Here is an 11,056-nt window from a genome sequence, read left to right as displayed (position 1 = left end):
GACCCAACATCTTGATGTAGGTCTGGCTTGCCTGGCTAGGCCGTTTGCTGGACGAACGGGTTAGTTGATTGTGGTATTCTGCAACAATCAAGTTAATTCTATTAACTGATTCAAATATTTATAATAAAATATAATGAGTTATGATTAATTATTTATACTTCCCCTGAGCTAATGTACATCAGAGACTCTTGAACCCCTCAAAAGTCAATATTGAGGCATGCTTTTTAGAAAATATATGAGCTATATAACATGTAAATACTTTACAGTCTGCAGAAGTTTGTTGCTATTTTTTATTTTACTATCAGACATGACCTCATAAAATACAAACTTTACATAAATAATCACAATCAATACTTTGAAAAGGCACCAATCAAAGGGTTGCTATACATACGAGATAGATAGATAGATAGATAGATAGATAGATAGATAGATAGATAGATAGATAGATAGATAGATAGATAGATAGATAGATAGATAGATAGATAGATAGATAGATAGATAGATAGATATGTTTATAAATCGTCCACATTGAACTCTACAGCTGAGTGACAGTGAAATCAGAAATGTCTCCCTGCATCACAGCCTGGAACGGGACAAGCCAACATCTGATAACCGGATTTGAAGGAAGTGTGTAGTCTGTGACATCCTCCCTACAGATAAATTCATAGATTAAAACAGATATATAATAAAGGAAAATATCAGCTGTGTGTATGAACACTTTTGATCACTTACAAGCTCGCCTTCACATCCTGGTCCATTATCTTTAGAGTTGGTGTTTGTGATCCTTGAACCTCCTCATATGAAGCTTCAGCTTTTCCTTCAATATCATCCACAGTTATTGAGATTTTATCCCATTCAACAAAGCAAGTTACAAATCAAATGTACCATTTAATTGATCACCCAGCTAACAAAACCAAAAAATGTCTATAGATAGTTTTTCTAACGTTCCCGTTAAGTTATACAAATATTATTTCTGAATGTTCTCTAAACATTAAAAAAGTCAAATTTTTTAAAAAAATGTTCTGAAAAAGTTTTTTTTGGTTATGTGAATGTTTAGAGAACAATCTATTTTATCATTCTTTAAACATTAGGTTTATGTTAATTTTGAATGTTCTCTGAACATTCTGAATCAAGTAGTAAAATTGCTAGAGGAATGTCCATCTAAAATGTTTAAAAAAATAAAAAAATAATTCATGAACAATATTTCAATCATGACAACTCTCTGAATAGTTTTAGCATGTCATTGAATATGGTAATGTTAATGTATTTGGTCTTGGCAGACAAGATCAGCTGTGCCGCTGCTGCAGAACAAGTATATGGACACAGACACACTGCTGTAAACGAGTAAGATATGATCCAGCTGCATAAATACACACATAAATCCAGTAGCAGATGTAGACAGGTGGAGCTGGGGGAGGTAGGAGATAACTCTGATAGCGCTCTGCAGGAATAGCTTACAGCAAACAATGAACCAGACTATTTAAATGTGGGCAAGCAATCTCATTGGCTGCAGGATCAGCAGAGGCCAATCAGCTTGTGCCATGTGGAAATGATGTAATTGCTTGTAGATTGCAAGTAAACCTATCAGCCTACACCCTCAAGAGTTTCATGACTGAACTAAATATATCAATAACATTTTCATGGTAAGGTTTTGAGAACATTAAAGACCAGATAACTTTGAACAAACATAATGATACTGGAACAACATTTGTTAATAACTTTGAGAAAACCTTGCCAAAACATTAGCTGAAGTTCTGAGAACGTTCCCTGTTAGCTGGGTCAATTGTGTAAAGTGTTAATACATGTTTAAATGTTTAACCAGTGACGTACTCTTACCTAAAATGCCCATCAAACCGACATCTTTTGGCTGTTGCCGAACAGCAGGCCACAGAAACACTTCACCATTTTTCTTGTGAAGAAGAATGACAACGCGTATGTTTCCCATGGTAACGTCCATTTCATTGCTCCGTAATATCAGGGACACGCTGTTGAAATGGAGAAACTGATGAATGAATTCTACTTCACAGAAAGGAGCTGTAACACAATTGTAGTAAAACACTATTTGAGTAGTATATACCCCTCTGTATTGTGTTGAGTAGGTTCTTGGTCCCACCAAAATTCAACATGACTCTGGCCATCTTGGTATCTGAGAGAGCTTGTGCTTATTGTCAGGTGATGGTTTGTTTTGTAATGAAAGGCAATTTTACTGAATCCCTGTCGTCTAGTGATGAATTGTCCATTCATAGAGAACTCTAAGACACACAGAAAGTCACACAATATGAGTACATACAAAACATTCAATTAAAAAAAAAGATGACTTTCAAAAGGATGTGCATGAAGAGTAAATGTGTAATAGTTACCTGAAGCAGAATCCTTTAACAGTGTGAGTTTCTGAGGGGCAGGAACGTCAAAACAAAGTGGCTTAGACTGACCGGCAGAGGGCAGCAGGAACCGGTTGCTACCAACTCTTGGACCTAAGAGAAAACATAACCAAATGTTGTATCATAATTATTATAGAAAATTGTCCTACATAAATAAATACGTTTTAGAGAACTGAATGTACTTGACATAGTAGGGAGAACAGCGTCTGCACTCTCCCGTAGGACTGTGGGCATTGGACCTAAGCCCAAGAGAAAGTAAAATCGATCAAATTAGACTTACTTATCAAAAGGCAGAATCAGAGTTAGAGAGTATTTATACCATTACTGGAGATAGGCATGTCACTGAAACCTAAAAAAGGGGGTTTAGTCATTAAAAAGTCTGACTATCTATAATACAGCTTTTCATTCTAAGTCAGTTTATCAGTAACTTACTGACCAAAACACTCAATAAATAATTAAAAAAGTTCAATGTACCAAAGCATTTTGAAATAATTAAATAGATATATAATTAAATTAATTAATAATGTAATTAACTATTATTAAAGTAATCAAAATGTACAGAATATTTTTTTCTAAAATATTTAGCAAATAATAATAAATAATATTTAAAAAAAAAAAAAAATAACAATGCGCTTGTCCATATATCGGCACTGAATAGCAACTAGAACAAATCTTTCTAAATAAGATGCAAAAGTATGACAGAATGATCCCATGCTACACGTGTTGTATATTACAAAAGAATACAAGTCATGAAAAATCAAGATTCATAAAAAATGCAACATGAAATATAATGCCTAGAAATTGCAAAAAGGTATCCATGTACTTTCTCTATGACAGAACTGACAGTTAACTGATGTGAACTTGATAACTTCTTCTTGTGACGAACAACAGATATGTTCACCTCAAAGAAGAAGGTACATTAATTGTATTTCATGTTGCGTTTTTTATTAATCTAGATTTCTCACAACTTGGGTGTTTTTCTGGGCAAGTCGGTGTCAACTGGGGTGCTATAAAGTCTCACGAATGCGCAGTCAAGCACAGAAGACCTGCAAACAGGACTTTTTTTTAAATACTCCTTTTGTGGTCTATAAAAGAAAGGGCATACAGTATTAGAACAACATTAGGGTGAGAAATTATGACTTCATTTTTATTTTAGGGTGAACTATCCTTTTAAGAGGCTTCAATTCTGAATCACACCTAATACCTTATTTTATTTATTTGAATTTCACTTTAATTGCACTTTTTATGTGGATTTTGCTTTTAATAAAGCAAATTTGCAGTATTTTTTTGTAAAAGCAAAAACAAAGTAACCAATGATAAACACATTCTCGAGAAAGTATAAGTATAAAGTAACTTTGTCAACTTTTAGAAGAAAAAAGGCATACCATGAATCCCTGGATGAGCAGGACGTGGAGCAGGTCTCCTGAGCAGACCGGTCCGACCAGGCTGAAAGTGGCCACCATAACCGAACCCATAACCGGTCCGACGATGATGAATGGGCGGACTGGGCTGACCAGACTGACCTTGCAGACCAGGCTGACTGAGACTGAAATGGTGCTGACTATATCCTTGTACTGGGATATAAAACAAGTGGGGAAAATATCCATTTAAAGGCAGATGCAGTACACTGAATTTTGCATAAAATGAAAATTCACCCCATCTCTTTTCTAAATGCATGTTATTTAACTTATTCTGAAGGATCTTTTCATGTATAAGTTTTTTTTTTTTTTTTTTTTTTGACCTCATCGTTTTTAATCAAAATATCATAACTGGATCTTCCTGTGATAGCTAGTGCGGTGTCTGGAAGCCTGGATAGCACTTCCCAGCCCGTGTCGCTGGCTCATTGGTCTACTCTATGAGATTCAGTTTGCCAGGCGGTCAGGAACGTCTGGTTCACCTCAGTGGCGGACAAGGATGCTCATGTCCTGCATTTGGAGATTGCAGTCCTACTGGTGAAGGATCCAATACAGGGCTGGACTGGTAATCTGGCATACCGGGCAAATGCCCGGTGGGCCGACGTGCTTTTGGGCCGATACATCTCATACTTTTTTTTTTTTTTTTTTTTTTGACGGCCCATAAAACTCGTACATCGGCGGCCCATTCGTTTTGTTTTGTTTAATTGACAGCGCTGGGTTAGTGCCGGTGTAATGCATTGGTCAAAAAAAAGGTAAGCGTTAGTTTTTTTTTCCACTGACAGACCGGCCCATGAAACGCGTAGATCAGCGGCCCATTGGTTGTTATCTTGATTGACACTGGGCTGGCCCAATCACATCATTAAACACCTCCCCCTCTGGGCTCTGAGCGAGCGTGCAGTGTCAAGTGTGTATCTGTCAAAATAGTCTGAGAGATGGAGAGGAAACGCAAGGAATGTGCAGAGAAATAGCGTGAAAAATAGATATAGGCCCTTCAAGCAGACGCTGTAAAATGTGTCAAGATATATATGTTTTCTGCAGCAGCAGGACCTTCATCAGCTCCAGTGGCTGATGATGAGGATAGTGAGGAGGATCAGGAGAGAGAGAGATGAGAAAGTGTAACGTAGAGTCCGCGGTAAGCAGAACTACTTTCAGAACACTTTGGCTATGAGTGTAGGAACCCATAACCCAGTTACAGATTATTTCCACATCTGCATAGTTGACAATTACAGCAATTTACTAGAAGTTTAATGAGACACGTTTGTATCCATGTTTTCCGCCAAAATAAAAGCTCGATGCAGTTTCCGTCAAAATAAAAGATCATGTGCTTATCTCTTTCAAGTTTAGAAATTAGTACAAAACTAATTATGAAAGTTTTCTTTATTTTTCGGTGCATTATTTTTTTACAATATATAGGCTACTATCATGAGATTAATATTATAACTATTATTATGTAGTGGTGTAATATAGACAGACACTGTTATTAAAAGAGGTTTGATTTGTTTTCTTTGTTATACTTGCACACTGAATATGGGTTGGAGCTTTTAATTTTGAACCCTCAAACTGCACCAGATTGATGAATTTAACATTAAAATGCAAAAAAATTTCTTAGGGGGACCATGCCCCCAAACCCCCCTAGAGGTCCACCCACCACAGTTTTACCAAAATTCCTTTGAGAAACACTGTCAATGCAGCTTATAGCTTGTTTTTTGGATTCATCACTGTGGAGTATAGTTCGACTGTATTAATAAATTACAATTTTGTACTTATTTCATCTGTTAACTCTCACTCGTTTATACTCACTCATTACATGGCATTAGCGGTTTTAATGAACAGGAGTTAAACAAAAACATATTCAAAGGCGTGCAAAGATGGGTGGTGTTTATGATCATATGTAGTGGGCCAGTCTGGGCCAAAATGCCAGGGCCGATTTTCTGTCCCAGTCCAGCCCTGATCCAATAGAGCCGGTCCCTCCAGCCGATATGAAGACAATCTTGGACCTGCATGTCTTGAATCGGGCCCTTCACAAGCTCCCATTCAAGATGCTAACGCAGAGTTGCATCTTCGAATGCATTCGTTCCCAAAATTGATTTGCAGCGATTGACCTGAACGACGCATACTTTCATGTCTCGATTCTCCCACAACACAGACCGTTTCTACTCTTTGCGTTCAAGGGACAGGCATGTCGGTACAAAGTCCTCCCCTTTGGGCTGTCCCTGTCGCCTTGTGTCTTCACGAAGGTCACAGAGGCGGCCCTTGCTCCTCTGAGGGAGCATTGTGTCCGTAGACCCTAGGTAGACTTTTTTGTTGAAGGTCAAATGTTTGCACAGCTTTATTTACAAGGTTCGTAAGATACTAAAACTTCTCAGTTCTCACCTGGATGTCTGGATGCCTCTCCTCCCTCTTTGGGTTTGTCGGCAACTTCTACTTCATCTTCCTGTGGCTTCGTGACGACCATAGAGGTGAGGGACGTGACAAATTGGTATTTCAGGGACAGTTTGAGAGCTTCTTTCTTTTCATCCTCTTTCTCCTGATCTTTAAGAAGCACTCTGAGACAGAAAGATGTCCTCAATGTCCAACAAAAAAAAAAACAGAATATCATATCACTCAATAAACTTACTGCCTTTCCAGAATTTGCTTCACTGTAAGGTAGGCCCACAGTCTCGGCATGAAATCCTCTTTCTCAGGTGGGACATCACTGGGGTCTTTCGCCATTACAGTTTCATGATACGTCACATTACTGCCTTTCTGCTCAGAAAGAAAAAATACTAGTGAACATTTTCATCAGGAATGCTGTCATTACCACTTTCATCAATAACTTTATCGGAAAACAAAGTGACCATTATTCCAAACTCTTAAACAATTGATCATCAATGATCCAAATATCCAGTATAATGACCTCGGTTGAGACTGTCGATAAAAACAGCCCACTCAATCCCTACCAGTTTGATATATTGTAAAGCACCATGATGATCTTACTGATACTGCAATGACTTCAGTGGTGAAACTCTCCACACTGTTGTCTGTGATTTGTCCCGATACCACAATCTCAGAGCCGTTGAAGTACAGGCTAAAGCTGGTCTTGGTAAGGTTTGTCCCTCCTGTGTATTTAAGTTGAATATCAGCGAGGAGAGGGACGGCAACTTCGTCATAGAAGCCCTACAGAACAAACCGAAATAAAGGGTTTAAATGCATTGAAACACAGAACAGATCAGCACTGAGGAGGAATTCACAGCTGATTCTCTGTCGTTCACCTGCAGCTGTAGATCAGCGTCCGAATCTTCATAAATCCTGCGAGCAACTCCACCATTTTCCAGTGACATCTTTGTCAGGAAGTCAAAGTTAACATCATATCCAAAACCAAGACAATAGAGGGGAAACTTTAGACCAATTGCCTCTTTCACATTGGCCATTATCCTCTCTATGTTAGTTTCACCTGTTAGAGAGGAAGAATAAGTCAGACTACCAACACTACATGCTTGAAAATCATGACATTTTTTGAGTGATAAAAAAAGCAATGAATGTAATGGGCAATTTCATATTTCTTATACTTTTCTCTTACTGAAAAAGACAATAACTAAATTGATCATTGGTCCTACATGTATTTTAATTAGATCTAAAACCTTTTATTAACAGGTCTTCTAATTACACTGAGTGAACTAGTGTTAGGATAAAACACATTAGCTTGTGTTTGTCAGTGAATCTGTGCCTGAAGTGGGATCTCCATCAGTCAGCAGGATCAGGATGGAGGCGGTTCCTTCTCGTGGATGTCGATTGATCATGTCCACTCCTGCTAGAACTGCAGCGTTAATGTCTGTGGCTAAAGGAAGAACAAACATAGTTGTGTCACATTAAGGTACAACTTTCTTACTCCTCATTTAGAGTTAGGAACTCACTTCCTCTATCGCTGATCTCCTTCACAAAAGATTTTGCAGTCTCCAGGTTTTCCTTGGTAGCTTTCAGGAGTTCATTCTTCCATGTTTTAACTTCACTGTCGAAAGTGATCAATCCAAAGTGGTCATCCTCATCAAGATCACTTAAAATCTTTAGCAGTGCCAAACGAGTCTAAAGAAACACACTTGTGTCAGAACACCTGAAAGTTAATCTTTGTCCTTTTTGACTGAATTCTCATTTACCAGATATGGGCAGTTTTTGTGTGTGTGTGTACATAATTTAAAGTAAGCAAATCCACAGTGATTTCAATTGAAAAATCCCTGTTATTTTAACATATAAATGCACAATGCTGCAAGATCCTTCAAAAATGTCCTTCAAGGGTTTTGTCATAAAAAATGCAATGCTTGTTATTTTTTTTTACTTGATGTGGCTGAACTTAACGTTAACATTTACCTGCTGTATTTTTCTGCCGTTCATAGAACCGCTCCGGTCAATGATAAAAACCACATTTTTGGGAATACGTGGAACATCAGAGGGTGCAAAGTAGTGGACAAAATAGCCATTTGATACCTGAGAGAAAACAAAAGTACATTCTGAATATGTAGTACATTCACATTTATTTTACTGCCGTAAAGTATGTAATTGAGAAATGTACCATGACTTCTCCTTGATGATTTGGTCTCTCGACATCGTATGTTATAAGCAGGTCACCATTCAGTCCATTTTCTCCACAGCTTTCACACTTGGTCTGTTGATCTCGAGTGGGGTAGAAGGTCACCCATGCCTGAAATGATCAGTTTGGTCCTCTGGTAACTTTGTTTGAAGTGTGGTATCATAATGAGAACATTTAAGCTGAGTGTTTTACCCCTCATTTTAAGCTCTTACGTCTTTGTCTGCTCTGGTGGTTTTGATGGCATTGGCCAGATCATCGGAGCTCAAATCTCCTTTCACCTCCAAGAAGGAAATTCCTGGTTTCTCTTGTATGTGTACATCCATCTAAAGTGAGTAAAAGAAATATGATCTTTCTATCCAGCTTAATTGATGATCTATTTCCCTCTTTGTTTCTTCTCCTACCTTGAAGTCCGCCACCGGCTGCATTGGTTGGGCATTGATGAGTAGCTCATATTTGCCAAGGCGACGCTTTAGCAGTTCTTCGTAAGTCAACTCAAAAGTCACTTTACTAAAAGCAGCCACTGTCACTGAAGTTTTAAAGTCTTCTAAAGTCCTTCCAACAGATCTGAAATACAAATGAATTCCAGCATATTACTAAACATGCTATAAAAACACATTTAATGGATCTATTTATTTTGAATGTCCAGTACTTGATCAGTCCAGCACTTTCTCCTCGAGATACTGCTCGACTGTACTGTTGCTGAGCTTCCTGCTTTTCCTTCACAACACCATCATATATCTTCCCCTCTATGGTCCTATGGAGAAAATGACAAAGACATCCTCTTAAAGGAGAACTCGGCAACTCTAGCGAACTCTAGTCACTTCTTCGCTGATTTTCCCTTTTGTTGTCGCATGTTTTCCCCACGAGCTCCCCCTACAGCTGTGGGGGGGCGTATATTTCACAACACAGTCGTAAAAAACTCACTTGCGGCGGCCTCCTCCCCCTCTCTACCGCTGCTCATGTGCGTTTGTTGTGATCGGAGCAAGCCAACTGTATCGTGTGGAGCTATGTCGACCGAGGTGGGTAATCTGGTAATACATCATACATGCGTGTGTGTTTATGTTGAATTGCCGTAAAGCAATTCGTGTTTCGCGCTCGCTCTCGTTCTCGTTCTCGCCTCTCACGAGACTTCCAATTTCTATCTTACCGGGACGGTAGTACAGAAGTTGCAAGGTTGGTTTTCCCCCTGGGAACGCTGGGGGGAGCTGGAAAAGTCACCAATATCACCAGAACAGGTTGTTTAACCATCCAAATGATTTCTAGACAGTTTTATTAAGTTAAAAAAGTTGCCAAGTTCTCCTTTAATATGTGTATTTCAGACATATTGTATAAAATAGTTTATAAATCTTTATTTTGTTGTTGTTTATCTGCATTAGCAGACATGACCTGAGACCAACATGCTATAAACGGCTTCTTTACCACTTTATCTCTACTTATAAAACACAACTCATGTTTCCCTACATTCTGAATTTGCTGATGAAGGCATTCTTGGGTATCTTGACCTCAAACTGGATCTCTTGAGATTCATTCACTGTGTTCGCCACACGGCTTGTGATGACGGTTGTGGCGTAGCGACTGGTGACCGTGGAGTTAATGTAGAAGCTGTATATATCCACATTTTGTTTCTGTTGAGACATCAAACCGTAAAGTCATATTCAATTACATGTTCATATGACAGAGGGTTTTTGGATGGTGCTCATTTACTCCTCCTTTTTACCTGGGGTTGTTCAAATATTTACTGCTCGAAAAGACCTTTGGACTAAAAAACAAATACATTTTGATGACTACATCTCAGTGTAAACTATTGAGAAATCAATAGTTCTATTTACTCAATTAAAATAATACACTGCTGTTCAAAAGTCAGTAAGAATTTTAACAATTTTTTAAATAAGTCTTTTATGCTTTTATGCTCACAGAGGCTGCATTTATTTGATCTAAAATACACTAAAATCAGTAACTTTGTGAAAGATTTTTTTTTATTTAAAATAGGTTTTCTATCATATTATATTTTAAAATGTAATTTATTTCTGATGCAAAGCTGAATTTTCAGCATCTTTACTCCTTAAGATCTTTACAGTCTTCATTGTCACATGATCCTTCAGAAATCATTTTAATATGCTGATTTTCTGCTTAAGAAATATTTGTTATAGTGTTAAAAACAGTTAAAAATATGCTAAAAATGTTAAAGGATTTTTTGATGAAGTTTAAAACAACCTTTTTTATTTAAAATAGAAATCATTTGTATCTCTAGAATGTCACATTTGATCAATTTAATGATACAAGTATTAATTTCTTTAAAAAACTTACTGACCTCAAACTTTTGAACATTGTATATTCAACATGTTTGAAGTAAATCTAATTTGTCTGGACCTTCATCTTAAATACAAATAATTAATCTCTTTTTTAGAATTTTAACTCGCATCATCTTCATCTTAAACTGAGCGTTGACCCTCACCTTCTTTACAGGTTGTGAACTGGCTGAGATGAGAAAGACGCCCAAGAGAATCAGTCTGAGAACTGCTCGATCCATCATGACCTGCTCAGAAAACAGACCTCGAAACACACACTGCCTTTAAACTCCTGTCCACATCATGCGATTGGCTATTATTGACCGGATTCAGGAGCCACCCCCTTTATTTGTAATCAGAGTCCACTGAACCCCTCAATAGTCATTATTGAGGCATGCTTTTAAGAAA

The 11,056-nt window shown here is 37.7% G+C and overlaps 1 protein-coding gene across 2 annotated transcripts; it reads right to left on the bottom strand.

Annotated features, from left to right (window-relative positions):
- Positions 1–272: 272 nt before the first annotated feature.
- LOC308686028 (inter-alpha-trypsin inhibitor heavy chain H3-like) lies at positions 273–10,958 on the bottom strand. 2 transcript variants are annotated; one of them, XM_081358276.1, is made up of 20 exons: positions 10,816–10,958; positions 9,822–9,985; positions 9,010–9,114; positions 8,762–8,924; positions 8,573–8,683; positions 8,343–8,471; positions 8,141–8,257; positions 7,690–7,858; positions 7,503–7,613; positions 7,048–7,229; positions 6,773–6,952; positions 6,414–6,541; positions 6,170–6,342; positions 3,767–3,955; positions 2,564–2,620; positions 2,361–2,474; positions 2,078–2,252; positions 1,837–1,985; positions 733–817; positions 273–650 (listed from the first exon to the last, which is right to left on the bottom strand). In XM_081358276.1, the coding sequence occupies exons 1-20, from the start codon at positions 10,891–10,893 to the stop codon at positions 536–538; spliced, it is 2,694 nt and encodes an 897-aa protein (XP_081214402.1). In that variant the 5' UTR covers positions 10,894–10,958; the 3' UTR covers positions 273–535. The 2 variants fall into 2 exon arrangements, with proteins under 2 accessions (XP_081214402.1, XP_081214403.1); XM_081358277.1 differs by lacking the exon at positions 2,564–2,620 and having other exon boundaries at positions 10,816–10,940.
- Positions 10,959–11,056: the final 98 nt, after the last annotated feature.

This window comes from Scardinius erythrophthalmus (assembly GCF_964197995.2).
Source record: "Scardinius erythrophthalmus genome assembly, chromosome: 25".
Taxonomy (NCBI): Eukaryota; Metazoa; Chordata; class Actinopteri; order Cypriniformes; family Leuciscidae; genus Scardinius; species Scardinius erythrophthalmus.
The sequence above is the reverse complement of the archived record's forward strand: the minus strand, read 5'-3'. Positions and strand labels throughout refer to the sequence as shown.